The following is a 23,481-nucleotide window of genomic DNA, read 5'->3' on the forward strand; positions in this document are numbered from 1 at the left end:
GGCGTCGTTCCCTGCAGCCCAACGCTGACGGCCCCTCTTCTTAGCCTTTGCTCCCATTCCAAGCTGCCAGTTAGTGTTATCTCGTTTCAACCACCAACGTCAACAAGACCTGCCTGTCCTGCTCGCTCGACGGTCAAATTCGTCATTTTTCTTGACGAAATGTGACTGTCTACAATTAACTCCACGAAGCACTCTACCAGAATAACCACGAGCGCGATCTGCATCCATCGTTGGGCTAACAGGAACGGCTCTGGGCCGTTCCTTGACGGAAAAAACACCAAGATGAATGAGCCTCCATCCAAGCACTAACACCACCTCATCTACCATCACCAGCCTGCAACGTATTGTCTCATACATATCAATGGGGGGAAAAGTGCAATGTTCCCCTCCCTCTCGGATTAGGGCATGCCCCTTTCACGTACATAGTACCTGGTCAACCCTATGCACTGCATCGTCAACTCGCGCAAGTGTGCTTCGGGAGGGAAAAGTTCGCGCCAGAGTGGGCGGCCCAAGGTCCCAGGGTCCCCGTTCATCTGCAGGTCCGGCGGGCCTTTCCCGCAGGAAGACGAGCAGCGTCTAACTCCACATGTGGCCTGGTATATGGGTGTTGGTGGTGGTGGTGTGTCGACGGGCCATGTTTGTTCGAGAATTCTTCTCCTTGCGGAAGGACGGGGACCCTCTACCTCTCTCTCTCTTTCTCTCTCTCTGTGTGTCTCGGGTTGAGGCTCTGTCAAAGTGCTCGGCATGTTGGTCGCCGTTGGAGACAGGATGACGGAACGCGTCTCAGGTAGGTCACACTGGGCTGGTGGCCGGGTTATGGCGGTCGACCGTCGGGGGAGAAGGGTCTTGCGAATCGGCCAAAACGACTTGATTGTCGTCTTGACCGACGTCTTGACCGTCATCCATCGTCTGTCACCGGAGAGCATTCGATCATGGAGAACCGTCTTGGAAGCGATTGAACCCGCCGATACTGTGTGTTTTCTGTCCCATACCACATTGTTCTCTTACCTCAGGAGGCTCTGCAGTCTTGTTGCAAAATAGACGCAACGTCTCCAACATCCAATAACAAGAGGTCTCAATTTAGATCGATAGAAAAGAAGGCGCAAAAGGTGGAAAGCAAATCCAAATCTCTTTACATAGCGCATTTGTTTGCTGGAACAGCCAACAGGGTACCACACTTGTTCCAGCAGCGGCGGCAAAGCCTTCAAACATAAACTGGATGTTGTACCTTGCGACCTAGATACACAGGTACATCAGTTCAGACAGATCTTAGGCACCTTGGGAACGGACGCGTTTGCGACCAATCATTGCAGCATCCTGGACCCCCCAGCCCCGCACGGAACTTTCCAGCTGCGCGCGTCTCGTCGCAACCTCACACACCACACATCTTCGCCCTCTCCGTCAGCCTTTCCTCTCTCTCCCATCTCCATCAGCCTTTTCCTTCTTCTCTCTATTTAACGCACAAGAAGATCTGCGTGCATCGACTGTGGTTAAAGCTTGTGGAATCACTGGCAACTTTGTTCCAATTTTGTTCCAATCTCTCTTCTGTCGAAAAGCGTAGCCTGGGAGCTCCCACGAACCCCCCAACGAACCCTCCGATCTCTAAATCCCGAGCGTGACTTCGACCGTGACTCCGACCGTAAACACACCCGCAACCGCAACCGAACCCGTAGCAATGAACAACCAGGGCCAGCCTGGCCAGCCAAACCCCATGGCTGGCCAAGCCGTGCCTGGTGCGCGACAGCCGCCCATGTACCGACCCGAGATGATGCGAAACCTCCCGATTCTCAACGATGAAGAGAAGGCTAAATATGAGAGGGGCCTCCGTCAACTGTGGAATCACTATGAGACGCATCCCGAAGAGTCTGCCCAGCATCAGGATGCCAAGAAGAAGATACAGGATTTTACCAAAATGCTGCTCAACAAGCTTCAGCAGAGGAGGATGCAGGTCCAGCAGCAGCAGCAACAACAACAGGCCCAGCAGCAACAGGCAGCCCAGCAGCAACAACAAAGCCAGCCCGCGCAGCCACCCGCTCCAGTGCAACCTGCCCAGCCGGCCCAGCCGCAACCACAACCACAACAACAGCAACAGCAACAACCGGCTGCAGCAGCCAACCAAGGCACTACCGGAGGTGTCACCGTCAAGACGGAGCCCAAGACGGAGAACAACAACCCGTCTGCCACCGCAGAGCCTGCCCAAACCCCCACTCCAGCCCCAGCGTCTGTGCCGACTCCCACTGCGCCGCAACAAGCGCCGCAACAAGCGCCCCAGACGACGCAGTTCCCAGACCACATCCTCGCCCATATTAGACAGATGACCTTCAACCCGCCCCAGGGCATCCTCGACAAGGGGCAGGAGAGCGCCGTCCGATGGTCCAACGACTACAAGGCCAAGTACCTGCGCGCCCTGATGCAGATGGACCAGCAGGGCAATCAGATGAAGAGAATCGACGTGCACATCAAGAACCAGCAGGAGAAGGGCGTGCTCGGTGCCGACGAACAGAAGCAGCTCCAGATCCGAAGAGACCACGCCCAGAAGATGTACAACGAGGCTCACAGCTTTGTCACCAATTTCCGTAAGAGCCAGGAGGCTATCAACAAGGCAAGAGCGGCTGTGGCAGCTGCTGCCGCAGCGGGACAGACGGCGGCAAGTGCGGCCGCGGCAAGTGCAGCAAGTGCAACAGGTGCAAGTGCGGCCGCGGCAGGTGCGAGTGCGGGTGCAGCAACGTCACGACCTCCTTCCCAGGCTTCGCAACAACAGCAACAACAACAGCAGCAGCAGCAGCAAAATAGCCCGGCCATCGCGACATCTCAGCCTCCTTCAACGCAGCCTAGTGCTGTTCAAGCAAGCCCTGCTCCGACCGCGCAAAACACCCCCGCTATGCAGAACGCCCAGAATCCCACGACCGCTGTCAACGCTGCCATCGAAGCAGCTAAGAACCAGCAGATGGCCAACGCCGCCGCTGGTCGAGGCACTCCTCCACAGCAACAGCAACAGTTGCCTCCCCAACAGGCCCAGCAGCATCAACAGCAACAGGCTCAACAGCAAGCCCAACAACAGCAGCAGCTTCAGCAACAACAGGCTCAGCAGCAGCAACAGCTTCACCAACAGCAGCAGCAGCAGCAATACCAGCAACAGCAGGCTCAGCAGCAGGCTCAGCAGCAGGCCCAGCAGCAGGCACAGGCTCAGGCAGCAGCTCAAGCCCAAGCCTCCACTCCCTCGGCCCAGACCCCGACTACTGCTGCTCAACCTGCTCAAATCCAACCCGGTATGGCGCAAGGCCAGCATCATCCTCCACCTGTCAACACCGCCATTGCTTCCGTTTCTGCAGGTGGGCTTCCTTCGGCAGGCACTCCCACCCAGCGCGTCGCCACTCCCCAGTCGGCTGTTCCTCCCGGTCCCGGTCAAGCTCTCAGCCACTCGGCCGCCGTCTCTCGCGCCAACCAGCGCATGAACTCGCAGACCTCGGCCATGCCCTCTCAGCAACAGCAGCAGCAACAGCAGCAACAGCAGCAGCAAGCTACTGGTACTCCTGGCTCCGCCGGCGCTCACGCACAAGGTGTCATGGGATCCGGAGCCGTTCCGCAACAACAGCACGCCCATCCTACCCAGCCGACCCAGACGCTACAGTCTAAGCTCCCCATTCCTAAGCAGCTCCCGGAGAAGGCGACTGCCGTCCCTCAGCCCGTCGCCATGGCTGGCGGTGCTGGCGCTGGTCGTCCTACCTACACGGGCGGTGGCGGCATTGCTGGAGGTGTCATGGGACAGCCAGCGATGGCTAAGATCCCCGCCTATGTCCACGAAGCCGAGGGTGATCATGTTCTGAGCAAGAAAAAGCTGGACGAGCTTGTGCGCCAGGTCTGCGGCGGGAACGCTGAGGGCCAGGAGATCAACATGCTGACCCCAGAAGTCGAAGAGGTAAGCAACCCTTAGGCTGGTCTTTCGCTTAGCTTCAATGAAATAACTGACAAAATGCATAGAGCGTCCTGGCCATGGCCGACAGCTTCGTCGACAGCGTCCTCGAGACGGCTTGCCGCAACGCCAAGGAGCGCGGCTCCAAGGTCCTCGAGATCCGCGACATCCAGCTCGTACTCGAGCGCACCTACAACATCCGCGTTCCGGGCTACTCTTCGGACGAGTTGCGCACCGTCCGCAAGATCCAGCCGTCCACCGCCTGGATCACCAAGATGAGCGCCATTCAAGCTGCTAAAGTCACGTCTGGCAAGGGCGAGTAGGACCACCCCTCCGACACACCGCAGCCAGCGACGGCTAGAAAGCGCGCCCACGCGAAGCGGGCCTCGGCGAAGGACGTCCAGTCCAACCGGGGAGAGGACGGAGACGCAGACATTGATACGTCTCCGGCGAAATCGAAGACGCAGGCCCCTAAGCCTCGATCGCGCAAGAACCCCGCATCCTCCGCCAAAACAGCACTCGATCAAGCTCAGGCCCCAGCTCAGGCCACCAACCCTTACATGTTGCCGTACGCGCCCAGCGATGGTGGACAAAATAGTGGCTCGACAGTCGCAAGCCGTGTCGAGATCAACTTCGTCAAGAAGTAGACAAACCCTGGTAGCATGATGAATTTCGGCCAATGAATAAGCAAGGATTGGAATTCGTGGACATTATCACGGGATGGGTTAGGATGCAGGATAGGGGCGTTTGGTAGGGTCATAAATAGCAATTGTTCGATGGCATCACAGAAGCCGCGACTGTCATTGAGTCTGGCTCTTAGGTTTTCTATCTTATACCCAAATTGATGCGACACGTCTCTCATTGCAACTCCCGACGCGTGACGTTATTATCAGCAGTGTTAAATGGCCATGTGTTGCGAGCCAGCAAAGAAAGGGTAGGCAAGCTGCCGCTGTCGGTCCGTCAGATTGGGCTGGCAAGCAAGGGAGAGAAGAAGTGCCGTCCGCTTTCAGCTGTGGGCTACAAGTAAATATGCAAGTGGCGCTGGGTCGAAGGCCTTCAGGAGATGAAGACAGACAATCAACATGTAGGGCGCAAACATTTCATTGAAAGTAAAATGAAAAGCAGCCCTGGGACTCTGAGCTTGTGGGCAAGAAATAGAAACGGGACCGTCATTCGATTTACAGATGCATTTATTTTGGAACTTAGTAAATGGTAGCATTCGAAGCAGACCTGGATGGCCTCTAGAATGAAAGCTGAGTAATCGTGGAGGGGATTGTTGTGAACAATTCATAATTCCTACTCAACGTGCACAATTACACAAAAAAGGCCGCAGTGCCGCAGCTGGCGGCCTGGCAGGCAGGCAGCATCGACAACGTCACTCCCGCCGCCTGGAACACGTCCCCTCCCTAAGCATTTGGGGGATTTGATCCACGCTTCCCAGCAGCCCCGGCAATCCCACTGGCTAATAGTGCACACGTACTCGGTACCTCCACCGCCACTGCCGCTCATGTGCACGAGGTGGTGCTGAGCGCGTGCCTGACCCACATCAAGGTACCGTGACCTTGTGTCGGTTAGTGTGTCGGGAGAAGTAAGGTGCTTGCTTGCCCGCCCTGAGCAGCGAGCAGACGCCAAAGGGCCGGGCCTGAGAGCAGCAAGCAACCTGAGCCTCAGGTATTCAATCTTTGAGAGCTCTCTCCTCCCGTCGACGAACCTTCCTGCATCACGAGGCAAACAGCCACAACAACAAACCCACTACCCCCCATTCACATCAAGGAAAGCCGACTCCGACAGAGCTCCGATAGCCAAGTCCCCCGTCCAGCTTGATTCTTTCGAGGCCGTGTCACCTGACATTTCCTTCCGCTTTTGCCCAAACGACACAGCAACCTGATTCGGGATTCCGCAACCTAGCCAAAGACACCTAATCCGTACCTGCTCCCCGGGCGCGACTCCACGATCGAATCCGATTGCTGTCATCCCGAGCAGCACTCTGTACACTTCCCTTACTTACACACACACTCACATACCGCCAACCGGTTGAGCAAACATGCCGGGCAAAACACCCTCGCGCAGCGGGAAGGATCCCCTCGAGAACGGCGTCCCTAACAGCAGCAAGGATGCTGAATCGAAGGACGCCAAGAGCAAGAGCAAGAAGGCGGCGAAGGACGGCGACGAGGAGATGACTGTCGTCGTTCCTCCCTCCAAGAAGGCAGCCGCCATCACAGCGGATGCCGACGGCGACGTTGCGATGGGCGATGAGAACAATGCAGATGACGCAGAGGTCAAGGTCGACCCTGTGGTGCAGGCTGTGGCAGGTACGTGATGGGATGAGTGATAACGCCGGGCATACGTGTGTTATTCTGCCAAACGGAATACATCACTAACGATCTTGGCTTCTCCCACAGACATCAAGAGCAACTTCGCTCTGCTAGACCGCGCCGTCGCCCTCTTTGATGCCAGATTCTCCCTCCGAGCGTTGCGGTCCATCTCGACCATCCGCAAGCGCCTGACCCCCGATATCATCGCCCAGGCCATCGTCGAGACCTTCCCCGCGACCGTCACCTCCGGCAACGTTGCCAAGCAGCTCTTGATCGCCGTAGGCCGCGAAAATGTGCCCCTCGGCAAGTCCACCAGCCCCGAGATGGAGGTCGACAACGAGCCCGCCAAAGCCAAGAATGCCCCGAAGAAGGAGACCAAGGATGTCATCCCGGAGATTGACATCTTCCTCGGCATCCTCATCCAGGTGCACCTCTACGACTCGAGGCAGTTCCAGCGCGGAGCCGACTTCTCCAAGCAGCTTTCGGACCGCATTCACACCCTCAACCGCCGCACATTAGACTCCCTCTCCGCCAAGGTCTACTTCTATTATTCAATGTTCTGCGAGAACCTCGCTCCCCAGGCCCCCTCTTCCCAGTCTCCGATCGTCGCTATCCGGCCGACTCTGCTAGCCGCCCTGCGCACCGCCGTGCTCCGCAAGGACATTGACACGCAAGCTTCGGTCATTGTGCTTCTGCTTCGCAGCTACCTGCTGACGTCCCACATTGCGCAAGCCGATTTGCTCGTTTCCCACACACAGTTCCCCGAGAACGCTGCCAACAACCAGGTCGCCCGCTTCCTATACTACCTCGGACGTATCCGCGCCATCCAACTCCGATACACCGAGGCACACGAGCACCTCACGGCCGCAACGAGAAAGGCGCCCTCCAGCGCCTGCGCCGTTGGCTTCTCCCAGACGGCCACCAAGCTTCTGTTGGTTGTTGAGCTGCTGATGGGTGACATCCCTGAGCGGTCCACCTTCCGCCAGCCCACTCTGGAGCTCTCTCTGCACCCGTACTTCCTCCTCGTCCAGGCCGTCCGCGTCGGCAAGGTCCAGAACTTTGAGACAATCATTGCGGACCACGCCGACACCTTCCGCCGGGATGGCACCTACAGCCTGATTCTGCGTCTGCGCCAGAACGTCATCAAGACGGGTATCCGCATGATGTCTCTCTCATACTCCCGCATCTCGCTCCGCGACATCTGCATCCGCCTCGACCTCGGTAGCGAAGAGTCGGCCGAGTACATCGTCGCCAAGGCCATTCGCGATGGAGTTATTGAGGCTACCCTCGACCGCGAGCATGGTTACATGAAGAGCAAGGAGGTCGGCGATGTCTATGCTACGCGGGAGCCCGGCGAAGCCTTTCACGACAGAATCCGCGCGTGCTTGGCTCTGCACGACGAAAGTGTCAAGGTAAGCTGAACCCAACACATCACCACATTCTCTGAAACTCGACTAACAACACTACCCACAGGCTATGCGTTTCCCCATGAACCAACACCGCCTCGAGTTGAAGAACGCCCAGGAAGCGCGCGAGCGCGAGCGCGAGATGGCCAAGGAGATACAGGACGGAGATTTGGATGAGGACGACCTCGGCGGCGACTTTGAGGGAATGTAACAACGCTTATCGATACTTTTTCTGCTGTGTTACCATCAACAGTTTTGCCGATGCCCGGACGGCCTGCGTTACAACCTCGAACAAGTGGCCTGGAAACACGGCGGGACTGCTTGATCTTGGGGTTTTCGATGAAGGGGCGGCGCTGGAAGGGGAAAGGGGCCTTTGGCAAATGATTCCGGGCGTGTGATAGACATCTTTTTCTTCCTTACGCGGGGCACGCATGCTGTGGTGTTTTACCAGTTGGCAGCGAGGAATTGGGATCCCCGTTATCCCAGGAGAGAGAGGATGGGGAGGCGGGGATCCTGTGATGGCGGGGCGTGTACGTCTGAGTCGAGCCAGGCCGCAGTCACATGTAGCTCTGTGTACTAGATAACGCAAGACTTGGAGGGGGTTGCCCGATTCACTATTGCTATTCTTCTGACTCCTGAGGTGCGTTTGTGAGTGATATTTGACTGCTCTAATGTTGATCCAGGAGAGTGAGTCCCGGGGGCTCAAGTGGTCGTCGGGACGCACGGTCTATGGAGGCTGATCGCAGCCCGTTGTAGCGTTCAGGCTCCTGACGTTGGAAGACAGACATTATTGTCATCGTCGTTGAGCTGTTTCATCGAGGGCGACCAAAACAATAGGGCGACAGCTAACCACCATAGCGTTCCAACGGCGATTGGCGTCAGTGTTCTATTGGACGTCACTGTTGCTCATTACCCGGTTTACCACAGGTTCATAGTAACACTCAACATCCTACTTCCAGCCCAAAAGGCTCCCGTCTCCCTTCCCCCAAATATCGACCCTAGGGAACACTGTCCAGGTGGCGAGCATGGCGGTGCCGATTACGGCGGTGAGGATGCCGATGCCGCGCATACTTGACGGTTCTTCTTTGGTTTTCCCGTCGGAGACGGATGTACTGGTATCAGGGACGGGGGTAGGGTGAGGAGAGTTGCAGTTTATTGGCGTTTTGGGATATAGAGGGATGGGACATGTTAAGACGGAGTTGAGATCACGCCGAGTGGATCGGTAAGATATCTGGCAGTCCAGCGTTGTCGTATAAAGAGTGCTCTGTCTATCCCCGTGAAGCCGTGTGAGTCGGCGATACTCACATCCTCTTTCGTCCGAGGAGACATCTTGTCTGCGTTATGTCCGGTCGTTCAGCCGGTATGACCAGCGGTGGCACAGCACGTCGTTTGTAATCCAGCTCGTCTCGTCGGACTTCGATTGGGAGTCAGAAAGTTCGGAGGATGCGAGAGGACGGCGGCTCTCGTCGAAGGTGTCGGCGCTCCAATGAGAAGTAAGTAGATGTTACGTGCAGTATGCTTTGAGAAGCACACCCGTACAGTTTTGGACTGTTTCCCGATCGACCCAGAATGAAACTACAGTCACAATTATTCAAACTACTTGGTGCGCGTTCGAGTCTCGGGTAGAGGTCTGTTGGCCCTGTTTTCCGCTTGTGCCAGATCTTGAAAGGGTCGACCAAGACTGAAACTGGCCTTGGCCGTGGCCCATACAGAGGGAACAAAAAAAACACGGGTTGGATACCAATCCTTTGCACGTCAGTTGCGGTTGATGATTCATTTATTTCTTGCCGTATACACGAGGAATTGAGGCAGACACGCAAACGCACACACACGTCTTCTTGTGCCCATCACCCTTCCGCCCAGGGGTTGTGGAAGATCTCATCCGCTTGCTCGGCATTGAAGCCTTGGGAAACCGCCCCATGGCCCCGAGGCGAGGCATTGTTCAACACAGTTTCCCCTGGAGATCCGGATGTCGAGAGCCAGCTAGCGACAGAGGCCGAAAGAGGCACCTGTTGTTCGCTGTCCTGGGGAACTTCGTGGGGGTATCGGCTGGGAAAACTCTGGCTTCCAGAACCTGTCGGGCTTTCTGGCTCGCTATCCATCTCTTTTCCAATCCCGGTGAGGGAACTTTCGAGGGGATTGGTGGCTTTGTCCGGCTCCGTTTGTTGACTCCCAGGTTCCTCACCTTCACTAATCAATACCTCGTCCTCTTCGCTCCCAGAATACTCGTTCTCTTCACTTCCCGTGTTACCATAATCTTTCTCTTCTAATTCTTCCACGTCGCACGAAGAATCCGAAGATTCGTAATGTCTGCCATGATATAGGAAAGATGCCCGATCGAGGCTGAGAGCTTCATCGTCGTAGTATGGGCACAGATGCTCGTTCCCCGCCCACAATTTTTCGAAATCATCTCGACTGTACCAATCTCTATAGATGGCATGTCGAGGTAACTCTTCTGCAAACCGGGAAACTTCCGCGTGGTAGCCGTAGGAAACCAGCACGCTGTCCAGTGCGTCTCTGGCATAACTTCCTTGCTGTTGATTTTCAATGGCTGTTTCCCAGATTGAACGGCCTTCATCATCTCTAGAAAGAATATCGGCACCTGCCTCAATCAAAACAACCATCGAGTCGTGATCTCTATCAAGACAGCGCCCTACCATTCGCATATTATGCACTAAATAGTGCAGGCAGCTCTGTCCTAATAAGTTTTTCGCGTTAAAGTCTGCTCCGATCTTGATCAAAGCGCTGACCTGGTCTGTCCTGGAGTTAATAAGGGACTTGTGTATCAAGGTTTGCCCATATGTGTCTTGATCGTTGACATTGAAGAAGATTTCGCGAAAGCTGAGTAGACTCTCAAAAATAGGCTTTTTTTCTAATCAGCACCTAATGAGAACTTTGTTGTCGAGGGAATTACTCACCATATCGATCTTGTCAGTCTCGTGAGCAAGTATAAAATGTAATCCATCAGGCCCGCCGTACGGAAGTGTGGGATCGGCACCTGCAGCAAGCAACCAGCTGAAGGTGCATCCCGGATGCGAAGATTTCCATGAAAGAAGAGAAGCAAGCCGCAAAGGAATAGCAAGTGAGTCTTGTCTAGAGAATTTGAGCTTTTCGACTTCACTCTGAGGAACACAATGAGAATAACATACTCAAAATATTTATCATCAACATGGCTAACGTTAGCCAACTCATCGACATCCGCGCCGTGTTTAATCAAAAAGCGGCAAATTTCGGGCTGACTGTGCGCGTACTTTGCAAGGTGTCAGTCTGTTCGCCGTTATTCAACACCATCGAGTGTATGTGAAAGCACTTACGTGAAGGAGCGACGCCCCTTTCTCGTCTCGGTCTTGCAAGGAGGCTTCACCTGTCGCAATCAATTGGAAAAACTCGTCAAATAGTCCAAGCTTAATGCACTGAAATACGCGGGAGTTGCTAGGTCGTATCCGTCCAATTGAGACAACCGGGGTGAGTGCGTAGAAGCCGTTTACTTGCTGCAGCTGCTGTACGGAGACTTTGATATGGTGCGAGCCACCTTGGGCTATTGGCTTGAAAGTTATGGTGGCGGTGTATTCCTGGTGTTCTTCATCCTCTGCCTGAGTCTCGCAGATACGCCACTGTCTTCTTGTTGAGAGCAACCAGTCTCCAAGTTGACTTTGATACAGGGCAACGTTGTCTTGTCTTTTCGTTACTCTTCCGCTGGGTGAATCACGTCGGCCTACAACCCCGATTAGTACCGTGATAAATTACAAAGCACATGCACGGTATCTTACTCCAGGCTTGAGGATTGACTTTGAGCTTCGGACTTCCTTTCAAGACCCGAAGAGCCCGCTTCATCTCCTTGCGGTGCTCCTTCTCTACGCTTTGAAAGCCTGTCCTATGGCTAGTTGGCTCCCCCGGTCCCATATGTTGAATGGCCGTGTCCATCTGCTGAAGCAGTGTCTCAAGATCATCAATAACGCCTTCGGCTTCTTCAAATTCGGCAATTTGGTTCTTGTTCTCGAGCAGGGCAGATAATCGGTGGATGCTGCCCACCACCCTAGCGTTGCCGCTCTCGATGTTTCGTCCATAACCAGGGGCGATGTCGAAGGCGCTGACAGATCTTGAGGTATTATCGAACATCTTCTGTTCTTGCAACGACAACTCGTTGACTCTCCCTTCGAGCTTGGCAAGCATGTTAAGAATCGACGTGGAGTACTGGGTAGATACGGCCGGCAAACTTTCAACTTTCAGCGCCAGAGCGTTGACGACAGTCTGGACGTGTTCTATCTGCGAGCTGGAACGAAAAACATCCTCTTTGATCTCCTCGAGACTCGTGTGCTGCTGCTTCATCATGTTGGACTGATGCTCGGTCCCTGTAATGACTTGCAAGATTCCAGATGAGTTACGGTGCGCGATTCGGCTGCGACTCGTTAGACGGCCGTGAGCCAAAGAAGATTGACGAAATGTACATATCCAGAACGCTGATTTCAAGCGTGAAGCTGTTGACATGCCCCGAAAAGATGCCCAGCATGTCTCTGATTTCGTCTTCGCAAAGCGGCAGCTTGAACTTCTTCCGCAGCGTGCTGTACAGCCTTTCGCCCGGCTGTATCTGCATCTTGACGAGGGTCTTGCTGAACCTGTCGACGTCGTCGTTGCATCGCCTCAGCTGATCCAACAAAGAAGGACTGGACTCCAGAATGCCGGGCAACTCTTGGAGGGCTTGGGTTCGCTCGTATGCCGCCCGCAGGCTGTCGAGCGCGCGTGCGAGGTCATGCAGCCTCTGTGGCCCATCTTTGATGCTCGTAACGAACTTGTGAAAGGTTTTGATGGATGTGAGCCCGAAGCCGATGAAGGCGAGGAGACTGGCGCCCACCTCCATCGCGGATTGAGTTGCGAAAGGGAGCGAGGTTGCGGGAAGAGGTTGCCTGAAAGTCGGGGGTGGACTCTGGAGGTTATGTATGTCTGCCCGGGAGGGAATCCGCTGCGCCTCTCTGTCAGCCCAACATGCGACGAGTAGCCTATCATCTATCGCCTTATGATGCGAGTGACTACATGCATTGTCGGCTCCCTGACCCAATAAGCTACAAGAAGATAACGACGGCAGACTGCCACGTGAGGACCATACCCCGTTTATTCTCATCATGATCAAGCAACTCTGCTTCTGTGTGATCACTGGCGTTGGACCGCCGCAATGGTATTACGACTCGATAGCTGTGCTGAGTTGGTGATGTACTGGACACAAAAGTGGTCCTCGACAAACCTCTGAAATGGTGCTTAATAGGGGAATTAATGCCCACCACAACGGCAATGGTTCAACTGTATCAAATGACATATTGTTTCAATTTTTTTTTTTGAATCCCAAACAAACTTCAACAATCCCACAAGCTATTTCAAGACCGGACCTTCTCGATGTTCGGCAGAGTCATGCAATAGATTCTCGACCCGCTTCACAGACTGTATGAACTGGCCCAATGTCGCCTCGACCCCCTCTCGCTCGAAAACAAACTGGTAATTGTCGTCATTTCTCGGTCCATGCTGGACTTGGTGAACGCCATCTTGCAGAGCCAGCCACGCAGCCAACAACGCACCCTCAATATTCCGGGCGTGCCGCTCTTCCAGGTCAGGGAAGACCTCGTTACCGGCACCTAGATGGCACCCCTGGGCCTCGAAAGCCTTCGTGTATCGCTCGACCCAGTGTGCGTAAGCGTTGCACCAGGATGTGGAATATCTCTCTTCGAGTTCGTCGTCGGGGACGTCGACGCCACCTTCGGGGTTGCCGGGCCATCCCCAGTCATACCATATGAAGTTGGTCCCGAAGTCCGGGGAGATGTAGTATTTGTATCCTGGCGGCAAGGGAAGCTGAGGTTCTAGTCGATTGCCTGTCTGACACGGTTTCTCTTGGTGTCTTTGTTGCGCTGATGACTCTGCTTCAGGTCCCTGACCAACATTCAGTTTGAGCCGTGGCTCGGATGTGGTTCCTGGCGCGGTAATGGCTATGGCGGCTGGGACTTGAGACCTGGTCTGCGGTACAGAGAGTAGCTTCTTATCCGTGAGATGAATTCTTGAGGGTAGCTCAATAACGAGGCCGTAGGGTGTGGTGATGGAAAAGTGAATGTCAAGGCTTGAATGTTTGGCAAGGAACAAAAACGCTTGAATGGGATCGACTGGCGACATTCTTATGGCTGACCAGGCTGTGAATGATGAAGAAACCATGTCAAAAACAACTCATATGACGAGGCACGCGTCCTATATTAGTATTTGGAGACGTGCGGCTGAAGGCGTGGCTGTGCTATCCTGAGGATGGAGTATTTCGTAGCTACTTCCACTTAGCCGCTGTGATGAGAAGACCAAACCACCAACTGGCCAACCCTCTTTCCCTCAAACACCTCGGGCAATCGCTTGCGCGCTTAGGGGGTAGATTTTTGTTTCATCTATTGTTGATGAAGGTCGAACGGCGACGGGCAATGGCAAATTGCTTCGAGACCAGACCAAATGATTAACCGCTTACAGGGTACTAAGACTAAGTTTGGACACCCGCGGCAATTCTTACTGTTACCAACGCATGTCATCCGTCCAACAGTATGTCATGCAACTGCCAACCGTGGCAGCGGCGGCATAAGTGAAGACCATTGTCGCCGGCGTCCAACTTCGACACTTCGACATGAGCGAGCTGCGGATGGATGGTATGATGTCTATGCTCTACAGAAAGGGGGGGGTTCTGTATCTATCACAGCTTCTTTTTAAGGACGCAAGTAGTCAACAGCTTCAGCCGACACACAGTTACCGTCGTTCATTTCGCCCAACATTCTTTTCGTGTAGAGTCCCTCCTGGTGGTCTTCGATGTCAATTTGATCAAGCGGCTCGCTCACTATGTCTGAGTAAGTCAAATCACATCACGCCTCTTTCAGAAACACCTATCCTCATCAAATGTAGGCAATCCGAGTCCACTAAGCGTGTCATCCGCAACATTCAGACCGATGGCCAAAAATCACTGCCGACAAAACCATTCGCGCCTAGCGCGTCCCCATGACGAGCGAGCTTTCCCACGCCCCGGGATTCAACCCGACGCTCGCCCTATATTTGGCTGGAATTTTGCAGCCAGAAGTTCGGTTTGCTCCATGTGACGGGAGAAGAAGCAAAGATCAAGACATTTGAGGGGATGGGGGTCTCGGCGGCATCTCAGCGGGAGAAGATACCAATCCTGGCCAAGGCAGCGACAACGGCGGGTAGACACATCACTACCCAGAGGAGAAGGAATGATCGTCCAATCATACCTACTTACGTCGACGGTCGAGTGATGAAGACTGCGGTTACAGTTGCGGAAAACGGGTATGTGGTTGGGGTGAATCCAGTAACGAAAAGTTTCAAGGTCAGGCCAGACGACCCTGGCGAGGTCAGCAATCGAGCGATGGAGAACCTGTATAGCTACCCGCTGAATTGCCCGGACAGGAGGCGAACTGATGAGGCGAAGAAGGGGCAGGTGATGTATACCAAGGAGTCTGGTGTACAGAAGGCTAAGACTTCCCACTTTGAGGAGTTACTTCAAATAGCTCATCAAAGCAGAGTCACGGAACCCTATGGTATGCTGGACGAGCCGAGTCCCGTTTCCTATGGTTTCTTTTGTCTCTTTAGATCATTTCTTGAACAAAAGACTGTTCCGTGTCTTAGTGGGCACAGTTTGACTGCTTGAAATTTGTGCTTAGCGGTTTGACTTGTCGACAAGCCATGGGGCAAAGCCGTAAAACAGACTTCTCGACTGGTGGTGGCCTAACGGCACTTGGATAAAGATAACGGACATTTCCCAATGAATAAACGATTTATTACATTTTAGTGATAAGCCGGAGTTCGTTTTGTCACCATTACTGTAACTGACTTACAACTATGAAAGTTTCCATATTTAAAGGTCTCGATTCCTCCATCCTGACGAATAGAGTCGACCAGAGTCACGTCGTCTTTAGGTCTAAAGTGTATTATGTTTCATGCTACAGTAAGCCACGTAGTCATAAGCTGCCGGCTATAGAGCTGGCCGCTGCCTGCGACTGTAGGGTACGTGATGGCTTCGAGTTTCAATTGGTGGTCGCATCGCTAACTGACGTAATCCCAGCCAATCTATACAATCCGGCCAAAGACATCACACAAACAAATTGAATATAGCATGGGAAGTTCTCCATCAAATGTGCCGTACAACTGACCTTGAGTGGCCAGGCCGCCTAAAGAGGCAGTATTCGGCGGCCTGCTTTACATGAGTCGTCGCTTAGAAGTGTCGTTTCAGACAGGGCCATCTCGGCAACCAAGCCAAGCCCGTCGAGCCACCATCATTAAAACGTAACGCCGCTTATGAACTCAAAGATGATAAGCTGCCTTGGGATATCCACCACCTGACAGCAACCACTTCCGCCCTTCCGATGATCCGGACGGGAAGTATGACAGTGCCCCCTGACTTGTCTACATCCTCAGCAGGCCCAATTTGGCATGAGGCGCGGCAATCAACAGAACTTTGGCGCCGACATCCGCGCGGCCGAATGGTTTCTTTCCCCTTCCCAATACTTAACATATTGCAACGCGCAAGCGTACTTTGTATCGTCGTGCAGGCCTGCCATACTTCGCAAGGGTCTGACACAGAACCCATCGGGTAGTCCATGGGACACTACGGCGAGTATAAATATCTCCATCTCCGCACCAGTATCATCATCATCATCATCATCACCACCACTTTCACTCGCCCACACACCACTTGCACAGTTTTCTCACTCAAGAGGGTCACTTCTCTCCCCAACGGTCTCTACATTCGCAATTTGAGCGTTTTTTTGTGATACCCAAGCACCACTTCTGCACTCGCACTCTTTCGACGTAACAACTTCGAACTCAGCCAACATGTTTGCCCGCGCTGTTCTGCTGCTCGCTCTTGGCGCCGCCGCCTCCGCGCAACAATTCGAGGGCTTCCCCAACGGTCTGACCTGCAAGACTGGCAGCGGCGGTACCGGCTCCACCACCATTACCAAGATCGAACTCCAGGACGCTATCGTCGGTCCCCAGGGTGACAAATACGACAACTCAGCCGCCAACGTCGCGTCCGGCAAGTGCACTTCGCTCTCTGGAATCCCTTTTTTCCTGGTAAGTTTTCTTTCCATATATTATTCCCGGCGTTGTTGTGAGGTTTGTGGTTCAGTTGCTGACGGCTGCCTTCTTTCTCTCTGAATAGACCGGCGTTACTGGCAAGAACAGCGTCACTGTCGGCTTCGCTTACGACAAGGGCAAAGACACCTACCACTACTGCCTCGCACAGGGAGCTGTTGATGAAACCGGATGGCGTTCTGTGTGTACGGAGAACTAGATATCGGGATGGAAACATTTCGTAACTTTGAGTACAAATTAACTCCGGGATGCATCCAATTTGACATAATCAATTTATCATCACGGTGATAATCTTCCCACCCCAGCTTTGCCGAGAGTCAGCAAAGCCGGCATATGGGGAAGTGGTATGAAGACCAAGGCTGCATAAGCATACATTCTTACAAATACGTGCTCAGACGCTGCTCAAGTACGCTGGTGAACCGAGTCGTGTGGTTTGATGGAAAATAGATTGCCGGACTGCTGGATGCAGGGATGGCGTTGCAAATAGACTACTCACCCTCCCGTTCACAACTTTTCGTCTATACCGACCGCCGTTAAGCTGTGGTATGCGGCAATGGAACATGGAGATACTGGCGAAAACGAAAACGAGATGCTGGACTTTGTAAGATCGATGATTGTCACCGGATAACGGTACTGTCGGGATTTATCATTATGATGAAACGGAGACAGAAAGTACTAACCCTTGCTGTCAAACGAGATGTTCAAATAACTTCAGTTCATCCCATCTCAACTAACTCCACAAGAGCAGCAACACCACTCTCGTTGTGATATATCCACTTGCTAAGAACCCTCCGATCATTACTAGAGAGAAGTCCGCTGCCTCCTCCGCCCCCTCCGCCTCATCCCCGGCTCTCTGGTCAGTTTAGTGCATCCGCGACTATGGCTGCCCCGGCTGCGGCACGATCGACAGCGACAGCCTCACCCAGGCGGGCAGCACTTGCACCGCCGCCTTCTCGTCCTACGGCTCCATCATTATGAGCGATACGACCGTCACTGTCAGGAACACCGCAAACAACTGGCTGGTCCGCATCTACGAGGTTTCTTGGCCCCCCGTGACGGCCGGAGACACCTGCATATCGGCCTGTCAGTCTACCAACTCCCCCGCCAACGGTCTACAGGTTTGTTCTCAATAAATGTACGGTCTGTCAGGTCAAGATGATTTTCTCTGGGGGCATCTCGCTAACGAGAAGCCTAGTATAGAGCTTAGGATAGACCTGGTTCGATCGACATATGGAGACCCTTGAGCAGCCGCTCGGTAAGATTGCTATCAGCGGCGCCAAGAATGTTGACAAATACACATGCATATTACAACCGCCTCCGGAACGTTGGAATGTATTTAAGTTCCGTCTCACCATGACCCTTTACACAAATAACACGATTCAAGGTCGTCAAGCCCGGTCTTACAGCAGAAACCCGACCATGTACTGTAGATTGGAACAGAAGCAGTCAAGAAGCCCCGAAGTTCGCTGGCCATGTGTATAAAGTTGTGTTGCACGCGCTGTGTTTTGTGCTTGAGAATTTTCTTCAGCTCACCAACGACGCGGTTAATGCTCTCCTCCCTCCTCCGCATGTCCCGAACCCTTGTTCGAGATCGACCCCTGAATAGATCTACTTAAGGAGTGGCACTATGACCTGGCCTTGTGTTGAAGCTAGACAAGAACAATGAAATTGTGTAGGTCAAGTATGTACGTGTAAGGAAATTGCGTTGTAGTGCGCTGCCGACTTGTTGAGGTAATGGAATGGAAAAGGGAGGGCGTAACCCCCGTCGACTCTGGCCGATTGCGAATTCAACAGCAATCGTGGTTTCTTTCACTGACCGTTTGAGGCCCAAAGACACTTGGGTCTCCAACGTTGAGAAGGACGCTTTGTTTCAAAGGAACGAAACCATCCCTCCCCAACTGCCCCAGCAGCTCTGCTGCTCGCGATAGGGGTTCAACTGCGGTGGAGAGCTCCTCATAATTGTGGAAGTTGTCTGCAAATTTCTTCCCAGGAAACTGAGTGCGCAAGATGTCGAGGATTGTATCGAAGTTGAAGGGTTCGGCCCAGGCAAAGATCCGCTCATTCTGGACGTTGGGGAGCACGGCCGCTGCCACGTGGAGTCTGGCAGTATCCTGGACATCCACAAAGTACTCTGAGATTCGTGTCAGCGAGCCCGAATGGAAAGGTAGGGAGCACGGATAGCATACGCGGCGGGATAGATGCGAGCCGGTCGAAGTGCGTGCCGTTCCAGAGACTCTCGACGAACGACGAGGTCGAGGGGTGACCTTGGTTGACCACATCAAGCGGCTTTCCAAAGTTTGTACCTGGAAGCACTGCTGAATAATTAGTAACCGGCCTGATCACGAGATATCTCGACCGAACCGGCTGACCTGTGTTGACGACCAAGTCATACCGGCGACGTATATTCTCATAGTGAAACCTCCACACTGCGGTCTCTGCCTCCACCTTGCTAGCTGCGTACACGTGCCACGCCCTTTGGGGATGGTACGGCGCCTCCCTCCATGCTATCTCAACCGAATGGGTATTCCAGCTGTCATCGGTCACTTGGATCCCTCTCTTGTTTGGCTTCGGTAGTGCTGCGGCGACAGACGAGCTCGTGAAGACGAAACGCTTCACGCTCGGTGACTTGTTGGCGGCTTTAAGCGCATTCAGAGCCACGGCGATGCTGCTTGGGATGACGTTCTCAGGGTTCGGGCTGAAAAGGATAGGCGAAGCAACGTGAACCACTGCGGACACGCCTGGTACTTGTAAGCTTATCACACCGAGTGAGTTTTGTGGATGGATAACTCACCTTCAACCAGAGAGTCGAAAGCGCCGTTCTTCTCCATGTCTGGCAACGAAGCCAACATGAACTCTCCCTTTGGTTTCCGGCTCTCCAGGGTCTTCGGCAACCACGCGCACTGGTCCACGTCACGTACAGTTCCGCGGACGTTGAAGCCTAGCTGCAGCAGCTCGTTGCAGACGTGGGAGCCGATGAAGCCGTTCGCCCCCGTCACAAGAACGGTAGAGCCCTTGGGAATGGCGTACTTTCGTTCCGGCGTCATTGCGGGCGGAGGACTGTTGTTGAGATGCGGCTGGCTGCGTGCGTAAGTACGCGCGGGGGGAGGCACCTACCAAGGATTCGAAGCCCTGAGCGATATACCATCGGTTTTTATAAATCCATGCTGTTTTCGCGATGCCTCTTTGGGCCTGCCATATTTACCCCGCCTTTTTATTTAGACAGAGGTTTCGTGTCTGCCACTTGTGACATTTTTGGTGGTGGTTTGAAACAGAGCTCTTGCGAGAGAACCGTCGTCGTTGAACCCCAAGGGGGACGGGGACACCACTCCTGGTTATGGAAAAGGCTCGCCATCGCGCGGTACGCGGGGTCCGGCGATCCGTCATCGTGTCAACAATGGCCGAAGCTGAGAATTGGTGCAGGGAGGACTTCTCACCGTTCAATCGGTACCGCGCGGGTTTTCCGACTTGGTCGGGTGTCTGAAAGAGTTGTCTGTAATCGTGACGCCCGAGTTCGGTTCCAAGGGGTTGGGAATTACGCAACGCCCGACAAGGGACTCAAACGAAACCAGAAACAAGAATTTTCCGGTCGTCTACCAGAAACGATACGCGCTGCAAACTCGATTTCCCAAACCGCTGTGTGTGAATACGAGATTGGTAATTCCAAAAGTTCTCGTTACCGCCCTTACGCCTTATCGCGAGGTGTGTGCGCGCTTCGCATCACACGATTGACGATCCAGAAATGCGCTCGCCAAGAATCGACGAAATGCCTAGAGAACGAATTCAACTCCCTGTCCTCAGTGTTTAACTGCAAAACTGAATTCGATTTCGGTTGCAAAAAAGAACTTGTTTACGAGAAGATTGGTAAAGTTGGATGATAATTCCCGTCCTAATGCCAACACACCACTCCTGCATTGCGATGCTTTGGATGGTAAACCCTCTTCCTGTGTTCCCGTCGTCAACTCGTCACACCCTTATGCACAAGGGCCAGTAGACATGAAGAAATCAACAATGGCAGCAGGAACGCACAGTGGGGGCAGAAAACAGGGGAACAGAGGGAACAGGGAAGATGGTAGTGGCGGATAACCCCTAGGGTAGGCCGAGCGTTCAACCGACCACGCACCAACGACGGGACTTACGAGTTCTGCACCGGCTCCACCGGCGAAGAAAAGACCGGGTTCTGGTCCGGGCACTGACAGAGATCTCGGGCCCCGGTCGGACCTTTCGGTCTCGTATCACCGTTCAATTAGTCCGACTCCCGGGATTTACGGACCCGTAGTGGAGACAACCCGGCGCGCACTTCGTCGGAATCGGCCAGCCACACACCTAACCCTCCACTCACATGATCATATTCCAGCTCATTCAAATAAGCAGGCCCCGGTTGCTAACTTCATCTGTTCGCAAGTTGCGATCTGCATTAATCGTGCCACAGCCGTTATGTAAGAGTAGTCGATCGATTGCCTAACTCGGCGCACAAGAGTTGACGGTGATGCTCGCATCTATCACCGAGACAGTCAACATGATCCTCGGTCACCGAGAATGCGAACACAAAAAGACGCGACCACCTCCGCCACCCATTTTTTTAAGCAGGTAATGCCGCTCCGGGAAGCTGATATGCGACCGCATTAGGCCACAATGCGGCCGCTGCGCCAGGCTCGGCGACAGGTGCGACTATCCGCAGTCAAGAAAAGCCAACGTTGGCAGGAGGAAACGAGTCCTTGAGCTGCAAATCAAGGTGCGGGCGTTTCAGTCATAAAGTTTCATTTCTTGAGGACGGGCCGACGGCTTTTCTTGGGTGCCGTTGTGGTTGTTAGCACCAATAGAGTCGACGGGCAGCTAAGCCTTCGTGACATGGTTGCTGGCATGATGCACACGAGCTCGAGCGTTTGGCAGAACCTTCAAGCGAATCTGCAAAGATTGATGAGACGCAGTATCTGCAGAACATGTTTCACAGCAATAGCGTCTTGCCTGACAGTCTTGCCTTCCCCTTGCCATCGGCAGGCTTTCTAGGGACCCCACCCCGCCGGATGTCGACGTGTCGTTCGCCGAACAGATATCTGGGGATGCTCGAGCAGCAACCAACCTTAGACAACGCGGAACAAACCCGTCACGGGATTGACGATCGTACAGCTCGCCATGGACATGCGGCAGCGCGCTTTTGACTCCGCGGCAGTCAAATAGGTACTGGCGCCGGGCTTTCCACCTTCGCACACACTCGAAGGCTCCCGAGGAACGGACTAGCAAGGGCGCACGCAACCAAGCTGCCGCTTCGTCGGAGTCTGATACCCAGTTTTGCAATGGATGATGATCAATCTCCGAGCCTCGACTTTCAGCTACCTAGCACCGGCGAGACGCAGGACTGAGCCTATGAGTCGTTTGTTCCCAGGACTTAGTTGGCTCATCGATGCGAGAATCAACGGAGAGCTTGATGCAGGCTGTCCAGTGCGACTCTCTGGCCAACTACTCGGCCGAACTAGAGTCATGAACAAGTTCAGTCGCAAGCTGTTATAGCGCGCTCATCTAGGATCTAGGCAAGCGGTATAGAAAGCAACAAGCTGTGCTATCGAGTCCTTTCTTCCTCTGTGGGCTGCTGCAGAGAATCAAAACGAGGTGTGCCCGCAGGGCATAGAGGCTATAGGAGACTGGCGAAGCGCCTATGGCAGGCCAACTTCATTGCGAGAAGATAAGTGGTCCGTAGAGCGTATCATCACACCGAGCCCCTTCTAACATGCCCACCGTTTCAGTTCCACATGCGGCCTTTCCTTTCCAACTCAGCAACAAGCCTATCTCGAATCGTCTCACTCGAGGCTCGCCAGCGACCAACACGGCAAACCCCGCTCCTGTCCTCGAATCACCTGCCTTGTCAGAGGTCCCCAAGCACACTGGGCGACAGTTACATCCGTCCGTGTCCCCCGAGATCTTCTCCCCCTCCTGTGTTGCCCAATCGACCTTCAAATGGCCTCTTGCCCCTGGAAACGATCCGGTCAAACCAGAGACCCTTATGCTGAGTCCGTGTCTCGGGGACATATGATAAGACACGCTTCCTTCTAGCTTCCGTCCAATCTAGTCTGTGGGCTGTTCATACGAACCAACAAATCTTGACCTCGCCCCAAAGGGATCCCAACATTCTGATCTTCAGACAGGCAGACCATCACCAGCAGGCCAACCACTCCATCCTCACAATGGTACCTCCACATCCCCCCTTCCCTCATCCCAAACGCCAGACTAACACCCCCTTCCGCAGAAACCACCCTCCATCCTCGGCCCTCTTCTCCTCCCCCTAGCCTTCGCAGCCCCATCCCCCGCCTGGAAATGCACCTCCGTCTCCCCGCCGGGACCGGGCCCAGGCCACCTTTCCATCCTCGCCATCCACAGCACCTTCACCCGCCTCTACGGGCCCGACCCCCTCACTCTAGGTCCCGAACAGGCCCGCGTCGCGATCTGCGGCGGTCTCCTCTTCGGCCTCTGGAACGGCCACCCACACGCCGTCACCGAAAAGGCTGGGCGGAGAGAGACGCTCGTCTTCTGGGACCCAAAGCCGGAGGGGACCCAGTGCCTCGGCCACGCTGATGACACCGACGCGGCGCTCGACGACGACCTGAGGCTGACATACATGTTCGGCGTCGGCGAGGATTCGTGGGTCAGCGGGGGTTTAACCGAGGTCAGGCGCTGCGATGACGAGGGTTGAGGTCGTCGTCCTCGCTCGTGCAATCACGGGGAGTTGAGTAATGCAAAC

General features: G+C 54.2%; 8 protein-coding genes across 8 annotated transcripts; 5 read left to right on the top strand and 3 right to left on the bottom strand.

Moving 5' to 3' along the window:
* Nucleotides 1–1,675: 1,675 nt before the first annotated feature.
* Nucleotides 1,676–4,236, top strand: CH63R_01336 (Transcription initiation factor TFIID subunit 12; the record flags this gene model as incomplete). The annotated part of the gene is made up of 2 exons (XM_018296311.1): nucleotides 1,676–3,919; nucleotides 3,982–4,236. The coding sequence occupies 2 exons, from the start codon at nucleotides 1,676–1,678 to the stop codon at nucleotides 4,234–4,236; spliced, it is 2,499 nt and encodes an 832-aa protein (XP_018164673.1).
* A 1,721-nt stretch (nucleotides 4,237–5,957) lies between these two features.
* On the top strand, nucleotides 5,958–7,845 carry CH63R_01337 (Proteasome regulatory particle subunit; the record flags this gene model as incomplete). Its single annotated transcript, XM_018296312.1, has 3 exons — nucleotides 5,958–6,225; nucleotides 6,316–7,640; nucleotides 7,702–7,845. The coding sequence occupies 3 exons, from the start codon at nucleotides 5,958–5,960 to the stop codon at nucleotides 7,843–7,845; spliced, it is 1,737 nt and encodes a 578-aa protein (XP_018164674.1).
* Nucleotides 7,846–11,319: 3,474 nt separating this feature from the next.
* CH63R_01338 (uncharacterized protein) lies at nucleotides 11,320–12,492 on the bottom strand (the record flags this gene model as incomplete). The annotated part of the gene is made up of 3 exons (XM_018296313.1): nucleotides 11,320–11,349; nucleotides 11,424–12,033; nucleotides 12,083–12,492. 3 exons carry the CDS (start codon nucleotides 12,490–12,492, stop codon nucleotides 11,320–11,322), a joined length of 1,050 nt encoding a protein of 349 aa, XP_018164675.1.
* Nucleotides 12,493–12,998: 506 nt separating this feature from the next.
* CH63R_01339 (uncharacterized protein) lies at nucleotides 12,999–13,826 on the bottom strand (the record flags this gene model as incomplete). Its single annotated transcript, XM_018296314.1, has 1 exon — nucleotides 12,999–13,826. One exon carries the CDS (start codon nucleotides 13,824–13,826, stop codon nucleotides 12,999–13,001), a length of 828 nt encoding a protein of 275 aa, XP_018164676.1.
* Nucleotides 13,827–16,487: 2,661 nt separating this feature from the next.
* Nucleotides 16,488–16,947, top strand: CH63R_01340 (uncharacterized protein; the record flags this gene model as incomplete). Its single annotated transcript, XM_018296315.1, has 2 exons — nucleotides 16,488–16,727; nucleotides 16,816–16,947. The coding sequence occupies 2 exons, from the start codon at nucleotides 16,488–16,490 to the stop codon at nucleotides 16,945–16,947; spliced, it is 372 nt and encodes a 123-aa protein (XP_018164677.1).
* A 354-nt stretch (nucleotides 16,948–17,301) lies between these two features.
* Nucleotides 17,302–17,881, top strand: CH63R_01341 (uncharacterized protein; the record flags this gene model as incomplete). The annotated part of the gene is made up of 2 exons (XM_018296316.1): nucleotides 17,302–17,349; nucleotides 17,615–17,881. 2 exons carry the CDS (start codon nucleotides 17,302–17,304, stop codon nucleotides 17,879–17,881), a joined length of 315 nt encoding a protein of 104 aa, XP_018164678.1.
* Nucleotides 17,882–18,535: 654 nt separating this feature from the next.
* CH63R_01342 (NAD dependent epimerase/dehydratase) lies at nucleotides 18,536–19,792 on the bottom strand (the record flags this gene model as incomplete). The annotated part of the gene is made up of 4 exons (XM_018296317.1): nucleotides 18,536–18,879; nucleotides 18,935–19,060; nucleotides 19,118–19,486; nucleotides 19,540–19,792. The coding sequence occupies 4 exons, from the start codon at nucleotides 19,790–19,792 to the stop codon at nucleotides 18,536–18,538; spliced, it is 1,092 nt and encodes a 363-aa protein (XP_018164679.1).
* Nucleotides 19,793–22,473: 2,681 nt separating this feature from the next.
* CH63R_01343 (uncharacterized protein) lies at nucleotides 22,474–23,433 on the top strand (the record flags this gene model as incomplete). The annotated part of the gene is made up of 3 exons (XM_018296318.1): nucleotides 22,474–22,753; nucleotides 22,797–22,930; nucleotides 22,990–23,433. The coding sequence occupies 3 exons, from the start codon at nucleotides 22,474–22,476 to the stop codon at nucleotides 23,431–23,433; spliced, it is 858 nt and encodes a 285-aa protein (XP_018164680.1).
* Nucleotides 23,434–23,481: the final 48 nt, after the last annotated feature.

The sequence above is a fragment of the Colletotrichum higginsianum genome, chromosome 1, assembly GCF_001672515.1.
Source record: "Colletotrichum higginsianum IMI 349063 chromosome 1, whole genome shotgun sequence".
NCBI classification, from domain to species: domain Eukaryota; kingdom Fungi; phylum Ascomycota; class Sordariomycetes; order Glomerellales; family Glomerellaceae; genus Colletotrichum; species Colletotrichum higginsianum.